Source organism: Azolla caroliniana, unplaced genomic scaffold (assembly GCF_043228905.1).
Source record: "Azolla caroliniana isolate FFs.n. ecotype wild unplaced genomic scaffold, voAzoCaro1.0.p SCAF_9, whole genome shotgun sequence".
In the NCBI taxonomy this organism is placed as follows: domain Eukaryota; kingdom Viridiplantae; phylum Streptophyta; class Polypodiopsida; order Salviniales; family Salviniaceae; genus Azolla; species Azolla caroliniana.
This window is the reverse complement of record NW_028230444.1, coordinates 18542812-18566873: the sequence shown is the minus strand read 5'-3', so window position 1 is coordinate 18566873 and position 24062 is coordinate 18542812. Positions and strand designations below refer to the sequence as shown.

Sequence of the window (24062 nt, the reverse complement as noted above, 5' to 3'; positions counted from 1 at the left end):
AACCTTATTTGATAGACTCTAGACAGTATACCATGGGAACAAGTTATCTCGTTATGGATAACTTCAAAAAAATTGAAAATATTTTTGTATAAAGTTTGCATGCTACAGCAAACTTTACAAGATCAAAGTTTGAGCCTCATTGTCCACACAATGGGAAACCAATGAGATGCGAAAAGGCACTAGAGATGCACAAGCTTTATGTAATTTGCATATGGAACTATGTTTTCTATTGTTCACTGCAATATGCGTAGGTATGTGTTGTCTACTTCTCGACTCGTCATAACAGTTACCTGACTCTTGAGATTATCGTTCATCAATGTGTTTCCTCAATTATCCCAAAACTCAAAAGGCAATGCCCCAAAAAGATTTTAGTGTGATTTAAGTTATAACGGGAAGTTCAAGGACTACCAAAAAGAACTATAATATTTAACAAATCTCAACACTTTCCGTACTATTGCATAACATTTTGAAAGATTTGCCAATCACTTTCAATGTTTCTGAAAAACACATTACAACTTAGGATGATTTTCTTCCTTTTTTGCAATATTGGCACCAAAATAATAAGGCCAAGCAAACTCACGTGACCTGGGCACAAACTTGACCTATACTTTTAGTACAAAATAAGGCATACGTTTGTGTACTATTTTCATGTATCTTATTCCTTTAATATTATGTTATTTTTGCTTGTGACCCACCATAAAATCTAAGAGTTGTTAACATTTATCACGATTCACACCTTTCAAATCCTCGTCACCCAGAAAACTATAGAATTAACTCCCTTGATATCACAAAATGCTAAACGCCATATAATTGGATGATGCTCAAGGCGTGATTCTACTAATGAATTACATCACATAAGTAGGTAATGGTTGAATTGTGATTCTACTACTTAATTACATCACATAATTAGGTGGTCATGATTCCAATAATTAATTACATCACACACAACTACTTAACAAACATGAAAGCACGTAAACATAGACATGCATAATCTCTTACCAATCGTTTAATGAAATAATTACCAAGAATCACTAATTAAACAAATTTGTTATGGTTGACTATTCACACGATGTCACTCTCAAAACTACCCATTTATATGTTGATCGAGATAAATTGAATGAAAAGTACGGGAGTACTTTACTAGCATGCCTTGTAACCGATAATTACAACTCTTTCATTGGATTTAATGAGCCTTTTAATACAAGATAGCATAATCCAACTCGGGTTAAAGATTCAATAAGGATACACAAAAGCTATAAGTCAATCACTTGTCCATGATGTTTAGATGACGCCTCTTCATCCAGATTTGGGGGGGTTAATGGAGGAGGGGTATATGCTTCTACAATTGATCCAAACGACGGTGGCTCTTTCACTTCCTTGCAACTAGCAGAGAGAGGAGGTACAACAAAAGATGGGTAAAAGAACTTTTTGCATATATATGCAAACACGATTGTTGCTACTAGTGGTGGGAATAGCAATGGTGCATACACAAACTTCTTAACACCAAAATAACCTAACATGGTGAGTTGGGACAAGAACAAAGAAGCTAGTATCCTTGAATGCATGTGAGGCCACATCCGCCCTCCACTTTCATAGCTTGGCACCACCACATTGAGAGCCTAAACACAAAAACAATGGAGTGAATAAGGGAATGATCATTGGTGTGCGCGTGTACAAAACTTCACTCTATTATATAATATAGGTGTGAAGATCTCACACACTAAAGACGTATACATTTATATGATAATACAAGCATAAACAAATTTACAATTAAATGATAACATAAGATGTATGCGAATTTGCAAGTATATCATCAATGTGCATACATTTTTAGTACATGCATTTAACTATGGTGTGTCGGCATACATTTTGTATAGATACACCTCCAAAGCTATGATATGTTTTAACTTCGGTCTATATGTGTACATACTAACATCTTTGATGAGCAAGATTAAGGTTAACATACACCATAAAGGTGCATACAAAATTGTATAAATCTATAGGTGTATGCAACTTCACAATTATATTATTTGGTGCTATCCTAAGGAAAAATAGATACATGAGAAGACACGTCATGGTGACATTTGCTTACCTGATTCCGCATGAGCAGCCATCCTAAGGAAAAATAGATTATGGCAAATATCAAAATAGTTGGTGCTATCACTGAATAGCAAATAGTGATTGTCAAAATGAGCATATCATTAGGCACACATGTTGCATAGTCAAAAGACCCAGGAGCCCAAGCCTCTTTGATTTCTTCTTCCGTCTTGCAAAGAAACTTCTTTTTCAATTGGAAGATGACAAGTGGAACTATCCTAGAGAATGTCAAGCCATAGCCCACGAAGAACCTGTAAGCAAGGTCATGATAAACATTAGTTATATCATTGTGAACCGCATGGGAAAATCTTTGTCATTCCAACCAAAAGTTAGGCTTGAGGCCGTGAACAAAATAAATAGAATAACTAGCGAGAAAGTAGAGAAATTGAGTGTTAACCTCTCCACCTAACTAGTTGTGGAAACTTGGAAAACAATGGTGCACCTTAAAGAGAAAGTAGTAGGATTGAAGAATAAATTCAAGACTTTTCCACCTAACTAATTGTGGAAACTTGGAAAACAATGGTGCACCTTAAAGGTAGAATTGTATCTATAATGTTCACCATGTGGAGTTCACATTAGGGTAGTTAGCCTTATATATTAGTTGACCCTACATCTATATCCAAATTAAAACTCTCCAAATTGTGGTAAACTCAACAATTGCATTATGTGACAAATTAATCTTAGATCCATGTTAAGACCATAACTTTCTAAATTGTGGTCGCCAAGATGGTACCCCTATATTCCCAAACCTTAGCTATGTATTCAAGCTAACGGGCTTGTTCGTAACATAATTTGAGTTCATGAAGGTATATGGTTTATGCATATGTTTCTAACAACAATTTAGGGGGAAGTAACTTACTTGAGGGCTACGAATGAAATAAAGAAGGTGGCTTGCCCAGGAAGCGATTCGCTTAGCAAATTTACAACAGACTTGGGATCGTCTACAATGCCTTTAAGGGAGTTGAACAAACTTCCCGCTATGGTCACACCCAAGAAAACATTGAACACGTTGAAGTAGAAATACTTTCCGGCAGCTGCTCTCACGAGAAGGCTTTGTGCAGGAATGCCCTCGATGTCCGAGAGCTTCAATAAGATAAAAGGAAGCAAGAAAAGGAAGATAACGAGCACGAGCTGAGGCAAGAAAGCTTGGAGTATTGCATTGACCACCGGGATATCTACGATGGGTTTCAGGAATGGAAGCTTGTTGACTAGGTTATTGAGGGAGATGATTGCCGAGATAAAACCGATGGGTATCATGTAGAAGAGTATCATGAGAACAACCGAACTATAGACAATAAATTGCCGGATGAGCCTTTGCACCAATGGAATAGGTAGGTTTCTCCAAACCACTTCTCGAGGTTCCGGAGCCGGATAAGTCGTCCACTGATTAGCAAAGGGGCTATGCATAACCTGTTTTAAAAACAATACTATACATTTATCACAGAAACTAAGCCTAACATGAAAGTGTTTCACATTCTCAGATGGAAAAGAGATTACTGCATTAATCAGATCATTAATAATAGATAGCCACAGTTCTGAATAGTATTACAGTGGGATTCCTTTTATGAACTGAGGATTTAAAGCATATGTTTTTCTGTAATTTCCCCTTTAAGAAAATGCTAGCTATATATAGCCTACTTACATAGCCAATTAGAAAACCCAACAATGCAATTTGGATGTGTTGATTTTGTACATTGAAACATACCCCATTACATGGCAATACATAAAGAAATGCATGCATTCAATCAAAAGAAGATGGTACAGACAATAAGCAAATAGAAAGAAAGTTTTCTTTTTAACCTGACCAGCACTTGTAGCTGCAGCTCTACTATTGAAGAAGACTATGGCAGAGCCTTTCTGAAGTTTAGATTGTGTGAGAATCTGCTCATCTTTGAGGGCAGCTGCTTGCTTCTCTTTCTCTTCCTTGTAATAATCAATGGAGTCTACTCGGGGTCCACAGAGACCCAGAATCCCAGTCTTATGTGTGGGCCGAGACTTTGTCTGTTCATATACTGTCTCTGCATGAGCTTGTTTCTTCCTAAACCCCTCCATCTTCTCCCAGATCTTGGAGACCTAAAACAAATACCAGAGAAAAGTTTACCCTTTACATATGTTGTTTATCACCTCATCGTGGTAGATGTGTAGCTGTCGGGCGTTTCTTCTGGACTAATAGAAAGAACTTGTCTAAGGAGAGCCAGCATTAATCTGAGCAACAACAGAGACATCAAGGACAGTAAACAGAAGCAGGGAATGACCAAAATCCCTAGAACGGCAAAGTGAAAGCAAGCAAAGCGAGAAATAATGCAAAATTGCATCAGGACATGAATTGAATATCTTAGAAAAAGGGCAGATAAAAGAGGGAATTAATCTGAGTGGTGATAGATAGATCAACAACGCCAAAACAGAAGCAGAAAATGAGAAAAACAAAAACAAATAGAAGGCGAATTGACATTTAAAGCTATATCAGAACAATTCTAGCATTGAAAGATTCAAATCGAGGTTTACCTTGGACATGTTAGTCACGATGATGAAGCTCTCATAGGTTCCTGGATGCAGACTTCTGAAGTAATCTTCAACCTCTTGAGCTATAGATCCTGTGAGAGGAGAAGGAATATCCCTTACAAGAACAGCATATTGCTCTGGTTTAGCCGTCAGAGATGATTGATCTTGAGTTCTCAAGAGGATGACGTGCTTGTAAGATTTCCAAAGAACATAAAATGTGGCTATGGTGAGCCAATATGCTCCAACTGCAAAAGCCCACAGGCGTTTGCTCTCATCCTGACATATCAAAAACACGAATAAATCAAATTAGGAACAAAGAGTAAACAATATACTCTCTCTTTATATCTCTCTCTCTCTGTGTATATGTCAATATATACATATTTCTTCTGATGAATTCAAATTTTCCATTTGCAACATGCAGAGAAATCTAAATCTCTTTTGATTTCCAATAAGCTCAAATTTATTGCCAAAGAGAAATCCAACTCACACTCTTTGTCTTCCTCTGGGGAAATTATGTTTAAATTTTACATCCAGAATACAGGAGACATGCCATCATCACTCATCATTCTCACTCTCTACACTTCTCTCTATATGAATCCTCAAATTTCTCATCTCTCAGATTATTTTCCAGTTTCACGTTTCAATGCACTTACCCGGACATTCCCCATAGCAACCCTGTCGAAATTTGAATTTGAAGTATTACTCGAAGCATTGTTCTGGCCTGTCACCTTGAAATTATGGTCTGTTCCAGATAGCGGAAGCAGCACAGGCACGCAGAAGAATGCAGTATACAGACAAATCGAAAGAGCTATTTACCACAAAACAATGCAACAGGAAAATGCATTAATTCCTTTTATCATTTTCTGTTTCACTCATAGCCTGCAACCAAAAAAAGCTCAAATATCATACTATACAAAGTTGAAATGTAGACATTTTTCCCTATTTTAAGAATCTAAATCTATAACGGAAGCTGCATTTTCCTCAACGAGCCATAATTGTTGTAAGGACTTAAAAAGCTTTTATCATACACAGCTTGAAATAAATTTGGAGTTAGGCAAGGCAAATAGTTATAGAAATGCTTTTAAGAAACCAGATTGTTTAAAGGAATCAGCATAAAACAGTATTTTTTATTTTCTGACCAATTAACAGCCATAAATGGTGGAGAAAGCTTCGAAACAAGCAAGAGAATCAGGAAACGAATCTGAACAATATCCAAAGAAGATGCATTCGATGCGAATTCGAATTCGGATGTTACCAGAGCCAAGAAATATCATGTAGATTGTGGCATCGAGGCCAGCATGACCGATGATCTCGTCTTCAGTTGCAAGGTAAGATTCTTTGATCCAGAGGAAGGGACCAGGCCTGGAAGGAGGCGTGATATTGTTCAGGATCTTCCGCGGGTAGTAAATGACGGAGTTGGAAGGGAGGCGAGAGAGGCAGGCATGGAGAGCGAGGAGGAGCAAGAAGATGGCGAAGGAGGTGAGGAGGGAGGTCACGAAACCTGCAGTATCCATGGGGGCGAGCGTACAGGTGGGGAAACCTAAAATTCACAGAGCTATATTGTTGTATTGGCTATGGCGGTAAGATCAGGTCAATAGTGATGAGGCAGGGATCAATGAGAGAGAAAGACAGATAAAGACACACAGAGACAGAGAGACAGATAAAGACACACAGAGACAGAGAGAGAGAGGCGAGGCGGTGGCGATGGCGATGGCGGAAGCTTCAAGAAGAAGAAGAAGAAGAGTTCATGCAGAAGAAAGAATACTGTATATAAATTGGTTTTTAATAATTTTAAATTTAATCTATTAATTTAAATTTTATTTTTAATTTCAAATTAGTTAAATAAGTTCTTTTTCTTTTTATTTGCTCTTGGTATTCCTTTTCCTTTGTGTCCAAATATTAAGTAGCAACTCATTTAAACCCTAAACCCTAAACCCTAAACCCATTCATTCAATTTGTCACTTCTTGAAGGTTGATGTAAACCCTAAACTAATTTGTCGCTTGCTCGAGGTTCATGGAAACCCTAAACACACACTTCACTAATAATCTGCAATGGTTCCTGAACCACGAAACCGTGGTTTAAACGGTTTAATGGTTTTTTTTTTTTTAATTGTAAAAACTTGTTTTAAAAATTCTTTTCCTTATTCTCACATTTTACGAAAATCTTTAAAATTAAAAAAATTGAAATATAAAAAAATTTAACAAATTTAAATTTGACCTAAGCTAAAAATCGAAACCGAACTACGAAACTGCGGTTCGGTTTCAAACCAGTTTGGTTTGGACCCTCTCGAACCGAACCGAACCGTTGCCGATTGTTACTCTTCACCAAGCCTCTTCCTCGTCTACTACTATGTATCCTTGATCAACTCATCTAGTTTTACATAGTTATCGATACATGTGGCCTAATTAACACCACATTGGCTAATCTCATGGCCGGCTACTTGCTAGACAAAAGAGGATGCCTCTGAGACCATATACCCCACCCAACTTTGCGTTCACCCCCAACTTAGCTTTACTCTCAACTAGTGTGCTGATTTTCCTGAAACACGCACATATTTTTAAATGTAATAATAACCAATACCCATCAACAAGGATTAACAAGTTCTAGTGCCACGTAAGGCCTCCTTTGGTTAAAAAATGTAACATATGGTATTGCTAAAAGATACTACATTGAGATGCTTTGATCCAAATAGCAGATTTTTACCCTATGTGACATACGCACAGTTACCTATAATAATGCTCATCAACAAGCAACATGCAGTTTAGAACAATTTTGAACCTCAACTTAATAATGCGAACAATTTTGAACCTCAACTTAATAATGCAGTATGTAATACATGTAACGGAGAGTGTCTACTAGGTTTATCTAGTCAACAACGTAACTTGATCACTTGACTGACATACATAAGAACAAGTGGATCAAACCAAGACCTTGGCATTTCACTTTATAAAGCCACAGTCTTGAACTTTCACTAATGCATGCTCGCTTGAGTGCGGAGAATATTTTGGAGAACTCTTTAATTTGAATCATGTTTGTTGATATTGTCTAAGAGTAGTATTATGTGTTGGACAATCAACCTAATGCCATGCATTTTGCAAACTTCACCAACTACTTGTAAAGAACATATATCCCTTAGAGAAATGGGTACATATGTAAAGGTATAAAGAAAAGATCATAATAGCATAATGGACTTAGCTCTATAGCATGCACCTTTTCACTAACAACATGGCTATAATAGCTAAGTGGCGTGATACTACTTTGTAAGGAGACATTAAGGTGGACAATTGCATCATATGAACTATTGAGTACGTGGATCAACTCAATTCAAGTGACCATATGTTTGTTGTGGAATAATTAAGGCCCAAAATATCTAGCACATGGTTGGTCTCTCTGCCAATTATCCACAATGTTGTGGTTACATGGTCAATGTGCCTCTTTGAGTCTCTTATAGGAGTTAGAGAGGGCACGTACTACTTGGATCATAGGACCATCTTCTCTTTCTAGCCAGCTACCAAACCACCCCATTAGCAACCACACTATTATGTTGTACCTTGCATCAAAAGACATCACAACACAAACGAGTGAACCTAGGTGCATGACCATAGCCAATCCCCAGGACGCAACCACTCATGAAAATCATTGATCACAAGCAAGGTCATGTGATATACGTCATGTGGACATTATTATGGAAGATAATCAAGCTACAACTCCTTTATCTTCGCCCACTAAGGCGGTTATTGAATCAAAAATTGAAGATTTCTTGAAGCTTCCACAAGTAAAGAATGGCATAGATCCTCTTTAATGTGGTTTACGAACATGTTTGGTTGAATCTTTCCTTACGTTTTAAACACACTTGTTGATATTATTTAATTTGATGATTTGAAACCTGCTCAAATTACCAAAGATGTACAAGATAACATGTGAATATTTGGCAATTCCAACTTCATTGATGCCTTCAGAGGAAGCTAACTCTAAAGCTCATTATCATGATAACTTTGAAGATAGGTTTCAATTGCATGCATGCACTTTCAAGGTGATGATGTGCAATAGATCTTGGTTGGATTTACTTCATGGTGCAAACATTTCTATAACCAAAGATATTAATGATAGATATAATAGTTTCGATCGACAATATTGATTTAGAAGACATGATGAGAAGAAAGAATGATATTGTGGAATACTTGTACTTGGACAAGTGATGAATTTTTAGATTTTTGGAATTGCTGATGTTTATGAAATACAACCCTACAAATTTTCAGATTTATTTGATTTTTTGGAAATATTCGTGTTTATTCTTGCATTTCCTTAGAAGAATTAATTTAAGCCTAAACTAGTTGCGTTTAACTGGTTTAGGCTAAACTAATTTAGGGTTCGTTTTGGTTTAATTCAAATCAAGTTTGAAACATTCTAAACTAGTTTGGCTTGGACAAGATCTCCCTCTTGCATGGATGTCTCGGTGGTGGTTGGCACAATAGCAACAGAGTGGGATCGATTTGCAATTCAAAATCTTATGCAACAAGTTAATATGCTAAACCAACTAAGCCCAAACCAAATTATGTTATTAAGACCAAACTATTTTGACATTGTAGTGTAAGGATTTGACGGACCATGCATGGCTACTACAAGAGGGAACAATTGTGATTGCCAATAGGTAGATGAGTTGCCACATGGGATTGGAGGACCTAACTTCTCAAGAGGACACAAAAGCTAGTGCCATATATCTATACCTATATATAGATAGATAGATAGATAGATAGATGCATGTATGTACACACAAGAAGGAAATGGATGAGGAAGACACAGGTCTTCCACCACATTTCATCGTGTGTAGTTCAAACCCACACTCTTGGTCCTCCCTCATGGAATGGACAACATAGATTTTAGTGTCTCCTTTCCCTAGGCAATGCAGAGCGCATATAGAAGGAATGGCTTCCACACTTTTAGATATGGACAAGCACCGTTGCAGCCTATCTACCCACAATTCTTTTTACACTTGTAAACCATGTGTCGTCATCGCCGTCGCATCCGAACTCGAACTCCAAGACTCTCTTAAACACCTATCATGGGGGTATTGGATTTAACAAGTGCCATTACCACAAACTATGATTACTCACCCCTACCTATGTAAGCATGTTACTCTTAGGTCCCGACTCCCCATAGCCTCTCTTTATAGTCCACCTCACCCCTTCATCCTCTATATTTGGGATGGATCACTCTCTAATCCCATTCAACCTACACACAATTCACTACATGTTGATGTGACAAAACATTGTACACGACACCACCAAAGATAAAAGTTATGTATGATGTCCATTTAGTATGCCTTCATGATGATTTTCATTTGTGCACTTTGTGAACAAAGCCAAAAAAGCAATAAAAGAAGTTAGGAATACATGAAAGAAGAAACTAATTATAGTCGCATAATCAAGTAAAAAAGAAAACCACCATTTACTTAAGAACAATTGCCAAGGTATGAATTATGATTCAATATCTCAAGAAAACACCTACTCGGCATCCGCATAACACATACTAGATTAGGTTTCCTAATAAATGAATCTTATATACATTGCTATTATTACTTTATCATTTGTAAAAAGTCTAGACAACAAAATGACAAAAATGCAAACATATAGTATTGCAAATATGTATCATTTTAGTTGAAATGCCACCATTTCACTTGAACTTTATGCCCTTTCATTATTAAACGTTAAGAGCTTATTGTCAAATAGTAGCTAGGAAGTTGGGTCAAAAGAAACCAAGGTATTGTTTAGGTTTTACCTAAGGTAGAAATTGTTCATAATTCATGCGTTACATTGACCATCGAGATCCTAAGTCTCCATTTGTGTGTATCCACAATCCATTCCCTTTTACATTCCGTAGACTCTATTCGTCAAGGCCTTCACTTTTCGGAGAAATTGGCTACTATGGAGATTTAAGTTTGACAACCCACCACAAGTTTGGGATACTTTTTGTTCAAGTGTATTGGATAGTTATAACAACTTGTAGGCGCAATATTTACTTCGTGGGATGATCTCACAACCATCATATTTTGATGTAAGGGCAATTTCTTAGTCTAGAGTTTATTGGACATTCAATGCAAGGCTAGAAATTGACACTACTAGTACCCTTCACTCTTTATTGGCCTTTGCTCATTGAGCATGTTTCATTAGTGAAGTCAATCTTGGATTCTATCAAGCGGCAAAGGTTACACTTGCTCACTCATTATGTTTTGTCACAACGTCTTTCCTCCCTTCTCTTTTGCTTGAGGTTAATAGACTTGAGAAGATAAGAGGGTTGACCAAACATTTCAACCATTGACAAGAGTTTCACTCACCTCCAATCGTCAAGTATTGTTCACTAGTATGTTGGATGAGCATAAATTGCTTCATCACAAGAATGACTTATGGGCTAAAAAGTCATGTTTTTTGCTAAGTAACCTATAAAAATACTTTTTAAAAAAACTAGTTAATGGTTGGCAAAAAGGGGTGAACGCCAACCACATACGTCCTTTTTGTACAAATCTAGAGGAAATTGCTAAGCATTGTTTGTATAGTTGTGATTTTGCGATGGGAATATGAGAAAGAATCGTAATGAGCGGCTAAACATAAGGCTAAACATAAGGCGCGATATTATTCTTGAGCGGCTAAACATAAGGCGCGATATTATGGTCGATGGTACAAGGTTAACCAAATGTTATATGAACAAGAGGATGTTGCGTATGCTCTTTCTATGAGACATGATTTGATGCAAAAAACAAGCATACCTCAAATAAAGATTGGTAAACCTAAACTATGCCAATAGGTAACATTTGGTATATTTGGAAGGCTAGATGTTTGACGGTATTCCAAAATGTGACTAAAAGACCTACTTAAATAACTAATAGACTAGGATGTGGACAAAAATTGTGCATAATCTTAGAGGTTCTTTGGATAACACAAAAGGTAGTATGCAACAAGCAAAGTTACACTTAAGAGTTTCATGCCATATGGGACAAAGGAATATTTTATAGGTGGATTTTAGACAACGCAAATGTTTCTACTCTATACCAAAGTATTTATTTAAGCCAATAGTTAGAAGTTAGAACTTAGCACGAGCTTAACTACATGTACAGAGTTTATGTACAACCTTAGGGCTTTTTTGAATGCAAATGTAATCTCTATTGGGGAAAAAAACCAAAAGGATTAAAGTAAAAAAGAATGCATGGTGAGACAAGAGCCTCCTACCAATCTAAGATGACCATATAGCCCATTATCTCATGTCCACCTTATCACATTTTGGCTTTGAAAAATAAAATTGTATCTTTAGAATAAAATTCAAGAAAGAAAGGGAATCAAATTAAGAATAGGCTACCTCTAAGCATCTTGGTACAAGCATAAGAGCAAACATTAGAACAAGCAAAAGCAATAACAAAGTTTGGGTTTCATCAATGTCACATTATAACCTACAAGACTTGAGAATTGGAGTCATTGAAACAAAGAAAAATCATAACACAACCACCACATGTTATGGTGAAATTACCATTGTTTCTAATGATGCATATGCCAAGAAACCGGATTAATTGATTCAACTGACTTGAATCCTATTACACCATCCAGAGAGATGTTCACATCATATCTTATTTGTGCTACACTATAGTAGGTGTGGGTGTAAGCAAGACATCAAACAATCCTATGGAGGGTGGCTTAGTTCTATTGTGATTTCAAGGAGACGAGCTCCATACACCCACAAGCACCATAACCATTTTTTGCTTCCACATGTGTGGTTATATCCTATTTTCAGTTAATACCACGATTATTGTAAATTTGATGGTTCAACGATTCAAACATGCCAATGAATAATATATTTGAAGCTGAAATTGCCATTCAGTGAATATATTTGAAGTTGACATTGCCATTCAATTTGTAAGATTGGTATGCAATCAAGAGTTTCGACCATTTGCATTCCCATGTTTATGAGCAACAAAAGAAAACAATTTGATCTTTCGATGGAAACAAACAGCAGTATACATCAATTTTGGTGGGGAGAACCCCAAGTAAGATTCTAAAACCAATACAATCCTAATTGCTCTAGCAAACTATGTTAAATTCTAGGAAGAGATGGCCACAAACAAGTATAGTTAATTGGGAGGAATTCTCTGGTAGATGATTAGGAAACACTCTAGAAGTGCAGGCATTCAATCATCTAGGAATTAGGAGTTAGGATCAATCAATCACAACTGGTTTAGGTTTTAGGAATTAACCCTTCAGGATCAATCGATCAATCATAAGTGGTTTAGGGTTAAGAGATTATCTTCTTGCGGATGCCTGATCAATGATACAAAAACGTACAGCCCTATTCTTCTAGCAAAATGAGAATTCCTGTGGCTGATGCTCATTTGGCAGGCAGCGATGGCACATTCTCTTTATCTGTCCATTGCTTCTCCGCAGAAACTGAACCAAGAAACAAGAACGATGAGGAACCCTTTGAGAAGAAGAAACAAAACAGCTCCAAAACACAATTCATTATGAATCAGAATATGTAACGACAATCAGAATCATGCTTGTATGAAAATATCTATTTACCTGCAGATGGACTATATCTGCGAAGAGCTTTGGAATGATTTGGAGAACCAGAAACAGAGTACGATCCCACCATATCCTGCATCTGTAGAACACATTGACCTTCGAAATGACCACCATGTCCACCTGTAACCAAGATAACACGGTTCAACGTAAGGATTTCAATTCATGACCAGCAGATAAGACAAAAAAGAAGAAGCAAAGTGGCTTCATATCCATGGACTAGACAGAGTAAAGAGATGGATAGAATAGTATAGATGGTAATCTGTCTTACCTAAAAGGTTTCCTTTCTCGCTCAGAACTCTGCGATCAGATGGAGAGGATTCTACAGAATCAGAAGATTTCTCCATAGTGTCTTCTTCACTGCACATATGGATCAGAAATCAAGGTCTTGATCAACAGTGGGTTTCAGATAAACGATAGTATGCAGATATCATCACCATACCTGACCGATGCTTGAGGTCTAGAAGCAGATCCCAGAACATCATTCATGGGCTGTAAATCCTCGAGCTCAGAGATTAGATCCACATCGAGCTCCAGATCAAAAAGATCGTCAAAAAAGACACCATCGCAAGACAGTGGGAGCTCAGAAGCTGAAACGGCTTGTGGCTGTGTTATCTCAGTGGAAGCTTCCAAGGGGAGCTGTGGGAGGATATGTCCTGAAGAGGATGATGATGATGGCGAAGAGCATGAAGATGCATGGATTTGTGCAGTCAAAGTACTTGGCATGGAGGATGAGACTACTGAATCAGCAACATTTGAAGCAGAAGAGAAGTCCAACAATCTGCACTTACTGTTACCTCCTTTCTTCCTGTTAGATGCAACAGAAGGTTTAGCAACGGCAGAAGAAGAAAGATCCGATTCTTTGGGAGCTCGAAGGGTGTAACCGGGAGCGGCAGAATTAATCCTTCTACTATTAGAGCTATTATTCAACTTTGCGGTAGCAGAAGGATGCAGATAAGGTGTTGGGGAATCCGCAACACCATGTTGAAGAAGCGAAGTAGAAGAATTGTTAGCTCTCAATGGAGAGAGGAAGTGGTTAGCTGTCGGTGCTGATGACACTGAGGCTATGGTGTTTACATGTGGAGACACGGGATTTGGCTTCTGCTGTTGCTGTATAGCAGAAGGTGACCCAGAATTAGAATGAGATGCAGGTGTTAACGATATTGCTTGTCTCTGTTCAATCTTCACCGGAGGCGTTCTAGGTTGAGCTGAACCTCTATTGTTGGATCGATCAGACGAAGCAGAGTTATGATCAGTCTGCATCAGAATTCCTGCAGAGATTGCGAAATAGAGATAATGATCATATCAAAAGAAATACCAAAGACCGTGTTTTCTTGTACAGGAAGAGCTGAGACTAACCTTGTGCAGGAGATGGCGATGGAGAAGAAGACGAGAGCTTCGCCTGCGAGGAAGAAGTCGGGCGTGCTTTCTTATTCGCTGTTTCAATAATGCAGCAATCGTTGTTATTCGTTGTGTCAGAGTCAATTACATGGCTTTTTCTCTTGGCGAGAGAAGAAGACAAGAAACCAGAACCTTCCTTGGTCACAGGCTCCGCAGGAGAAGAGACGGTTTCCACTGCCATGCAGGTGAATCGGCATACCAGTCAAGAGATCAGCCATGAAATGCAATACATGAATGATCGAAATGTAAATGTAGTGTCTTAACTTCAGAGACCTCTGGTCTTACCAATCTGCTGGGACGAAGGAGAGGCAGAAGATGAATAGGGAACAGGAGAAGCTATGGCGTTAAATTGATCTCCTCCTCCTCCGAGGACGCCATTAGAAACAGATTGATACACAGTAACGATCTCTTGCAGTCCTTTGAACAGAGCTTGGACTCGAGACCTCTCGCTATTGAACTCAATCTGCTGCTCCTTGAGAAGCACATATTCATTCAGAACCGCGCTTAGGCTGCGAGCACCCTTCGGAATCTGCATCTCCGATCAATAAAATACAGAAAGGCGTATATAAAGATGCAGAGTCAAGAAAGAAGGAAAAAGATGAAGACGCACGAAGGAAGCAAAGAAAGAAAGAAAGAACTGTGGAAGTTAGAAAACCCATGGGAGAAGGAACAGACAGTCATGCATGAATACATAACACAGAATACAGAGTAAGAAGAGAAGAAGGAGAAGCGAAAAGTCGAGAACCTACCGATTTTAGAGGCTGCAAGACGCGTGCGGCTTCGGAGCGGAACTGATCTAGGGTTTTAGCGAAATGGCAGTCTCTGAGGTAGCATTCCACCATGAAAGCTACCTGTGTGTCCGTAACCTTCCCGGCTCCTGCTACATTGGGCAAGGGAGAAGAGCCAGCCGTGGCCATGGCACGGCAGTGAAGACAGAAAGAGAGAGAGAGAGAGAGAGAGAGAGAGAGAGAGAACCGGTCTTGAATCGGAGGGGGGAAGGAGCGGGTCACGGGACTGTTACAGGGACATAGATGGGAGAAGAAGGCAATAGAGAAGGCGACGGTGGCCTGATGACCTGATGGCGATGGCGATGGCGATGAGGAATGGATGGGATTTGATGATGAATGGATTATGAAGGCAGAGGAGGAGGACGAAGAAGATGATGATGAAGAAGAAGAAGGAAGAAGAAAGCGATGGCGATGGCGATCTTCTGCTTCTGAGTATGGATGATGAATGGATTATGAAGGCAGAGAAGGAGAACGAAGAAGAAGAATAAGGAAGAAGAAAGCGATGGCGATGGCGATGGCGATCTTCTGCTTCTGAGATGATTATAGAGAGCGATCGATGGAGAGATGGGAGGGAAAATGAATAATGTAAATCGAAATGAATGAATGGAGGGAGGGAAGAACTTAGAAGAGTTTCTTCATTCATTTTTTTTGGGTCTGTGAATGAGGCGGGAAATGGAGGAGACAGAAAAGGCTTCTTTCTTCTTTCTTCTTTCTTCTTCTTCTTCTTCTTCTTCTTCACGCATTTGAATGGATGGCCAACTATCTACATACATACATACATACATACATACATACATACATACATACATAACTCCATTTGCCTACATACATACATACATACATACATAACTCCATTTGCCTCCATGTACATGTATTGTTATGAATGGTGTGTATGTACGTATGTATGCATGTACATACATACATATTGTTATGAATGTGTGTACACATATGTATGTATATGTATGCATGCATATGTGTATGTACATGGGTATGTATGTATGCATGCATGTATGTATGTATGTATGTACGTAGGTATGTATGTATGTATGTATGTATTGTTATGGTGGCACATTCATTCATTCATTGGCCATTCCTTTGTCCATATGCCTCCGCCTCCGCCTCCCCTGTCCGTCTATTTGTCCACCAGTCCGTCCATCCGTGTCTACCAGTATTTGCAACCAAATCTTAAATATATAGGCCTCATGACAAAAAAGAATGCATCTATGCGGTGGTGTGCATTTGTTCCTTTGTGCCACCCTTTTAGCACACCCTTTTTAGCATGCATGTACCTAAGCCAACCCACCCTTTTAACACACCCTTTTTTCCCACGCATGTAGCTAAGCCAACCCAAATGGGTACCTTTGTATCAAACTATGTATAAATTGAGCAAGAAGTAAGAAGCTACAAAGGCTGGTTTTGATCTCTTATGTGTTAGATGCCTTTGATCATCTCGTGATATCTGCACCCATGTCATATCATTATCCAGGAGAAGCGCGCACGCACCCATTTCTAACCTGGCTCTGTCCCTTGTCCCTACCTTTGTCGTTTCTAGGTCGGGTTTCCTCCTACCTTTGTCGTTTCTAGCCCGGGTCTTGTTCCTACCTCTGTCATTTCTAGCCCGAGTTTGTCCCTATCTTTGGCATTTCTTACCCGCCTCGCCCACATGCAAACCAACTCTTTTCCTGTCTCTTTCACTTGTAACCCGGTTGACAATTTTTTTTGACCCGGCATCTAACTCAACTCATGTCGTCTAACTCGGCAGATTCAGTTTTCCAATTGGGCTACTTGCATCTACCCCGACCCAATTTTCTAAAAAGATCAAAAACTTCAAAGGTTACAAAATTTCAGTCTCCAAAAACTTCAAAGAACAAGAACTTTAACGATCAATCATATTCATATGCCAAAAACTCCAAATATCAAGCATATTCAGATACCAAAAACTCCAAATATCAAGCATATTTAGAGACAAAAAACGCAGAGATTCAAATATAACAAGTTTCTTCTCACCAAAATTTTCAATTGCCGAAAATTCCAAAGATCACACATATTCGGAGACAAAAAGCTCAAATATTCAAATATAACAAGTTTAGTCACACCAAAAAATTCAACCACCAAAAAATCCAAAGATCAGACGTTCAATCTAACTCAAAAGTTTTAGATATACAAATTTAAGTCGCTAAAAACCGTAAAATTTACATTGGAATATTTAGAGCTCGTCAAAGGCCATTTTGCCTATAAAAAACACACACCCAATAAAAATGTCCGTCAACTGACATATAAACTTACAATTTTCATTTTTCATGTGAAATGTGCCCAAAATTTATACAAGTCAAATGACATGCTAAAAATTTATTTTCCATGTCATATATATATATGACATTGTATAATGTCATAATACATATTATATATAGTATATTTACATAGTACATACTATAAAATGTACATACATGATACTATAAAGACATATACTATTATAATGTACATTGTAGTATGTACATTTTATAATAGTATAACTGTATATGTATAATGTGAGTCGTGACTAATAACTATATTAACTATGCTTTCAATGTTTCATTTCTAAATTCCCGAACCCCCCCTCTTTCTCTTTTCCTACTCTTTTCTCTTTCCCCCCTATTTTCTCTTTTCTTGCTTTCCTTCTTCCTCCTCCTTCTCACTTCCTACTCCCTGTTGCTTGGTCGTTGCCCATTGCTCCCAGCACTCTCACTACTCGTTGCTCCCTGTCGCTTCTCGGTGATTGCACATCTACTATTTGTCACCACTTTGAGGTATGTATTTGTCTTTTTTTTTCTATTTCTCTCTATTTTCTCGCTTGAATGCATTCCTCGCTTATTTGACTCGGGTTCGATCCCCACTTATTTGAGGGGTGGCCATAGTCATGAGGGTCATCATGGGCGGCTATAATATGACAAATCAATCAATCAGTCTCTCCTCCTGCCCTCCCCTATTCTTGTCTTAACAAACGTTGGGAGATCACAAATTATTACAAGAAACTAATCTCATGTTTGGATGTATTTTGTGCTTGGGCATTGGCCAACCCCCCCAATAATTCTCTTAATATCGAGTATAAATGCAGCTGGAATAACACTTAAATTTAGATCTATAATTGGCTGATCTCCATTTCATATGACCTCTCGTAGAGTAAAACATGGTCTCACGTTCTGCATTGAGGATACAATCTCATGCTATCATCCTTACTTTCGATATTTTCTTGGAATAACCCCTTTGAAGTTCACACCACTTGATTGGCTTTCTTCTCGTTTCTAGATGTACTAGGGTTGTGCTCTTAACCCCCTAAATGAAGGCAGTGAAATCTCTTTTATACTTTCATTGTTTCATTCCACAAGCTCACTGAAATGCTTCCTCCCATACCTTTTTTGTAAAGCAGAATTTGTGTGATGCATGCATACGAATGACATTGTTGTAATCTCCCATCTTTGGGTTGTGCTCAAGTGCCACATGCTCTCAAATTCATAGTATGAATCTGTGTGGTTTCATTCACCATGTATTCCAAGTGTGCTGACTAGGTATGGCAACATTGAGGTGTTTGAAACTATGAACCACTTCAATTGCTTCCTCTTCATGTTACTCTACAGGCTATTGACTGTCAGATTAGACATTGCTTCTCACCATGAACTTGACCTTAGGCACTTTGATTGCTAGGCCACTATTCTCAAAAAAGGAATGATCATATGTGGAAGCATTTGTAGTCATAATGGATAACATGTCTGAAGTACAACATTGTCTGCATAAATGTGTGTAAGAGCATGCTTGGTTTATGTGTTGCATGCATACAAATGACATTGTTGGAATCTCCCATCTTTGGGTTGTGTGCAAGTGCCACATGCTCTCAAATTCATACTATGAATCTATGTGGTTTCCATTCACCATGTATTCCAAGTGTGTTGACTAGGTATGGCAACACTAAGGTGTTTGAAACTATGAACCACTTCAATTGCCTCCTCTTCATGATACTCTATAGGCTACTAACTTTCAGATTAGACATTTCTTCATAGTCTTGCAATTCGAGGACCAAAAGTGTTTCTGTGTAGACTTCTATACCATGGAACTTCGGAGGCACAAATAGTGCAACAACTCCCCACACCCATCCTAAGAACTCTTACCGTAACTTCGATTTGCATGTGCGTGTAAGCTAATGTGAGTCTTCATCTTTCTTCGTTTTTTTTATAGATTGGAAGATCTAGAGTGGAAACTATCCTTTATTGCCCATCTCATCTTTGTTTTTTTTCTTGGTTTGTGAATTCCCTCAGTTTCAAGTGTATGTCCTGCCCCAAAAAACATAGATCACACCAACCTTCGATTAAGAGTGTGTTTTGCAAGAAAGCACATCTTAACGATACTCCAAATAATGATGAAGAGGTTGTCACAAATGTAAATGTGTCAACATCTTCTTCTAATAAAACAAAAAGAAAGTGGAGAAACTAGTGGACTTTGCTCCACCCATGGGCATATTTGACAAAGTCCTTATTAGGTGATGAAAAAATAAAATGCATGTGGTGTGAAGATGCGAGAAGGAATAATGTTTTTATAGATGGTGGATCCCTTAGCATGCAATTGTCATCATTGAATGAGCATTCTAAGTCATCCGACCATGTAATAACAAGTGATATGTATCATGTAAAGATACAAAAGGAAAATGCAAATGTGGATGACAATATTTCAGAAATCATGCATTTAGAAAATGAGAGGATAATCTTATGCATGAAGTTGGTTCAGTTTTATGCTTGTAATGATATTCCATTAGAGAAATATGTAAAACAATGTCAGTTACAAAGAGAACTTGGTACTCCAAATGCCCCTGCCTCAAATGAATACAATGCTTATGCTAATGCTAAATCTACAAGAGAATTCTTAATGGCTATGAAGAACCACACAAGAAAACTCTTGTATGAAATTCGTGGAAGTCCATTTTTCTCCATCTTGATTGATGAAAGCACCGATCTGACATTGGAAAAACACCTCATTATCTATGTCTTGTACTTAAGTGAAGGTGGCAAAGGGGAGCCACAATGTAAATTTGTGCGTCTTCTTCCGGTGGAAAATGGGAAAGCTGAAGGTATCTATAATACTATTAATGAATTCATTTTGAAAAGCAATTTAGATTTAAAAAAACTAGTGGCTTTTGCAAGTGATGGGGCATCATCTATGGTAAGTAAGAATAATGGAGCAATTTCTAAGTTTCAATCCATGATGCCTAATATTTTGGGAGTGCATTGCATTGCACATCGTGAAGCACTTGCCATAAAAGATACATATATAATGTCTCATGCACATGTGTTTAGGTTCCTTGATGCATTTGCAAATAAAGTATACTCTTGGTTGGGAAAGTCAACTAATAGACAGACACAAGGAGCTAAAAGAAATAATGAAACGACATGGTAAGGGTGATTTGAAGGTGCTTAAAATTCACTCCATAAGATGGTTATCTCGAGGTCAAGTAATGGAGAGACTAGTTACACTTATGCCTGCAATTTTAGAGTAATGGGAAAAACATTAGAAAAAATGGTACGAGTATGCTACTATATTCCAAGTGCAATTTATGTTACACCTATTGGCAGATATTCTTGTGGAATTAAATACATTAAATGAGCAGTTCCAAAGGGAATTAATGGATGTAACTATGCTTGGTGTTCACTTGGATATCATCCATGAGAAACTTCGAAGACGCTATTTATCTTGTGAAACATTTGGCACCGGGTCTATGTTTCTTACAAACTTTCTAGATAATATGAAAGATGGCATACTCACATATATTGGATGTGATAATGTTACTCATTCACATCCATTGAAGTTTATACAAATTCCAAACCCAAAGGAGGTAACAAAACGATCAAGAAGACTAGTAAGTGATCAAGAAGACTAGTAAGTGGTCTTGATAGTGAGAATGAAGATAGTGATTTCAACTTGAATATGTTTCATGGTAATGTGGAAAATGGTAGTTTGGATGAATGCATTAGCATTGGAAAGGACTTTGTCCAACATGTTATTGATGCCTTAAACAATCGTTTCCCGGATGTTACATTTTTCAATGTTGTAAAGTTGTTTAATCCGTCTTCATATCCCATTGAGGAAAATGAAAGAGAGAAAAAGACAACGGAATGGTTGCACAAACTTATTGGGAAGTTTAATATTGATAGGCAAATTGTTGACATGAAAATATGCTTCAATGAACGAGAAGATTTTGTTGGTATGCTTGTTAGAATTGCTAAAGGAAGACGAATGCATGATGCATGGGATATTTGTTGCAAAGCACAATCTTGGTGGCAATTATTTCCGGGTATTATGCAATTGTGGCAACTATGTATGACTATTCCTATTAGTACAACAACATGTGAACGAGGTTTTTCACGTCAAAATATCATAAAAAATGATATTAGAAACGATTTATCTCTGGAAACTTTAGATGCTTTGATGTTTATATCCTTGAATGCTCAAGATACATCAAACATTTGTTGGAGGGATATATTTAACCTTTGGTATGAAGAAAAAGAGAGAAGGATATTATCATTGAAGTAGACACATATTTTACAATGCTTAATATGAGGAGTCACGGTATGATAAACATTTTTTCTGTTTTTTGGGTTTTAAGAAATATATGATGATTTAAATATTCAATTTGTATGATTTCATTATCTTTGTGAGGTAGTTATGTTTATTTGTGTATCTTTGTATACTTTCTATAGCTCAAGCATCATATGCTTTTCATTATTAAAACTTGTATGTCAAATAACATGTTAGTTTTGGCACTCTCGTGTCATATGACATACATCTTTAAAAAGTGCCCGTAAAAAAACTTAAAGACCAACCCGTCAAATTCAAGCCTTGCTCCTAAGATAATTCAAAATAATTTAGAGATCATTGCTCTTTTACAATGGTTGACAAAATACACCCACAAATTATGCAAACCACATCATTAGAGTCCCTTGAAGTCAATGTTAAATCATCACTGTGCAAACACTAAACCTTCTCGGTCTCACGTATTGGCAATCACCTCTTAACACAAGCATCTTTTTGTAGTCTTCTAGTGTATGTTTTGTTCTTGTTTGGGGAGCTACCAATAATTATTTGCAAAATTTCAAACATGGCTCCTCTTTTATGATTTGTTGCACCCCTTTCATTAAACCTCTTTATGGGATATAGTCACAGTAGCCGTACTTGGGAACTGGTAGCGAATGTCGCAAATGCTTGAGACCTTGTTGAGGAATTTCATCAACAAATCCCAAACAAACCAGGTCTTTAACTAAAGTTGACTCGTAATACTCGTCATTTGAAGAGAGGGATAGTGTCATGATATGGCCTCAAATAGAAATTGAATCCATGACCTTATAGTACACGGGTCATGCCATTAGAACAAATATTATAATATATTTTATATTATTTTCGTTTACTAGGTTTTAGAACTTTCTAGGATAATCTAGAAAAATCATGAATATTCTAGAATACTCTGCAACATTCTAGAACCTTCAAGATTACTCCTAATTAATAGAGGCATATTGTACTATTTACAACCATTTCAATTCAATACTAACTTATAAACGTGAGTGTTTGCGGAAGCGTAAAACAGAGAACAACAGAGAGAGAGACAGAGACAGAGACAGAGAGAGCAGAACACAATTTCAAAATTATATCAAGACTCTGTATACACACTGTGCTAAGTAGCACTATTTATACAAGTCCTCTTGGGACTGACAGAAGTACCATGTACTTCAATGCTCACACGAGCATCTGACACTTACTACGAGACTATAGCTACCTAGTAGTCTATCCTATACTAGGCTTCCGATTGGACTTCCGGTTACGGATTGCACCCGGCCTCCATTGCTTGCCGGTTCGGTTGCTCACCGTCATACTGATCCATTTCGCCCGATCCGTCTCGCTTACCGGCTCCGGCTTATTCAGCCGATCCGGCTCCGGTTGAGCTTGCCGCTCAACACTCCCCCTCAAGCTCAACCTGAGGTGGGGTCGTAGTGTCGACCTATGTGGCAGTCGGTTCTTCCAACCGACTTCTCCTGGCGTCACTCCGCCTTGCTCGCGCTCCTTGTCCGGTTTGGTCCGGTTTGTCGCGACCCCTTTGGTTCTACGCGCCTCGACCCTCTCGGTCGGCATGTCTGCTCAATAGGCCCATCTCAACACTCACATTGTTGTGACTCCGGCGCTTGCCGATCCGTCGGTTCTCCCACGATGGCATCGACTTCCGCCGTGTCCGTGTCCCCTTGGCCTTCAGTCGATCTGACTCATCCGGATCCATCTGTTGATCCGAGTCAGCTGTCTCCGACTCGTTCCAGCTCTTGTCCGAATCGATACACTCCGATTCGACTTTCGGCTTCAGGCCTCTCACCACATCGGACCACTTCCGAGTCCTGGCCTTCTCCATGCTTCCCTCGGCTTCTTCAGCCGGTGAGCCGAAATCGAATTCTTCATTCGACTCCGCATCATGGTCAGTACCGTCGTGATGACCTCCGCACAACATGCACTTCTCTTCATGAGTGCACAACTCTTCTTCACAGCCGCTTGCTCCGACCTGTTCGGATGTGTCGACTTCCTTCGTCGACTCGGCTTCCTTCATCTTCTTGTCTCCTCTTCTTCCGGCTCTCCTCTTACCGACGGGTTCAATAGTTTTTTGGCCTTTGCCCATTTCGGTAGAGACTTTGCCCTTGCTTCTCCCCCTCAAGT

General features: G+C 38.3%; 2 protein-coding genes and 1 pseudogene across 2 annotated transcripts; 1 reads left to right on the top strand and 2 right to left on the bottom strand.

The window, feature by feature from the left end:
- Positions 1 to 1093: 1093 nt before the first annotated feature.
- Positions 1094 to 6113, bottom strand: LOC147860443 (hyperosmolality-gated Ca2+ permeable channel 3.1-like). Its single transcript, XM_087324181.1, has 7 exons — positions 5855 to 6113; positions 5253 to 5407; positions 4603 to 4875; positions 3898 to 4170; positions 2957 to 3507; positions 2093 to 2348; positions 1094 to 1619 (listed from the first exon to the last, which is right to left on the bottom strand). Exons 1-7 carry the CDS (start codon positions 6111 to 6113, stop codon positions 1254 to 1256), a joined length of 2133 nt encoding a protein of 710 aa, XP_087180307.1. The 3' UTR covers positions 1094 to 1253.
- Positions 6114 to 12513: 6400 nt separating this feature from the next.
- On the bottom strand, positions 12514 to 15505 carry LOC147860442 (uncharacterized). Its single transcript, XM_087324065.1, has 7 exons — positions 15312 to 15505; positions 14848 to 15091; positions 14521 to 14736; positions 13604 to 14432; positions 13433 to 13521; positions 13162 to 13284; positions 12514 to 13029 (listed from the first exon to the last, which is right to left on the bottom strand). Exons 1-7 carry the CDS (start codon positions 15477 to 15479, stop codon positions 12971 to 12973), a joined length of 1728 nt encoding a protein of 575 aa, XP_087180191.1. The 5' UTR covers positions 15480 to 15505; the 3' UTR covers positions 12514 to 12970.
- A 4375-nt stretch (positions 15506 to 19880) lies between these two features.
- Positions 19881 to 21905, top strand: LOC147860441 (uncharacterized; annotated as a pseudogene).
- The last annotated feature ends 2157 nt before the right edge of the window (positions 21906 to 24062 follow it).

Bases quoted from the DNA above. Each gene is read 5' to 3' on its own strand.
- LOC147860442 (XM_087324065.1), bottom strand. From the start codon at position 15,479: ATGGCCACGGCTGGCTCTTCTCCCTTGCCCAATGTAGCAGGAGCCGGG. The intron at 15,092-15,311 runs GTAGGTTCTCGA...TCGGAGATGCAG, and splicing joins TCTTGCAGCCTCTAAAATCG to ATTCCGAAGGGTGCTCGCAG. The intron at 13,030-13,161 runs GTAAATAGATAT...TTCTTGGTTCAG, and splicing joins CAGATATAGTCCATCTGCAG to TTTCTGCGGAGAAGCAATGG.
- LOC147860443 (XM_087324181.1), bottom strand. From the start codon at position 6,113: ATGGATACTGCAGGTTTCGTGACCTCCCTCCTCACCTCCTTCGCCATC. The intron at 4,171-4,602 runs GTAAACCTCGAT...TATTTGTTTTAG, and splicing joins TCGTGACTAACATGTCCAAG to GTCTCCAAGATCTGGGAGAA. The intron at 1,620-2,092 runs GTAAGCAAATGT...TTTTGTGTTTAG, and splicing joins GGCTGCTCATGCGGAATCAG to GCTCTCAATGTGGTGGTGCC.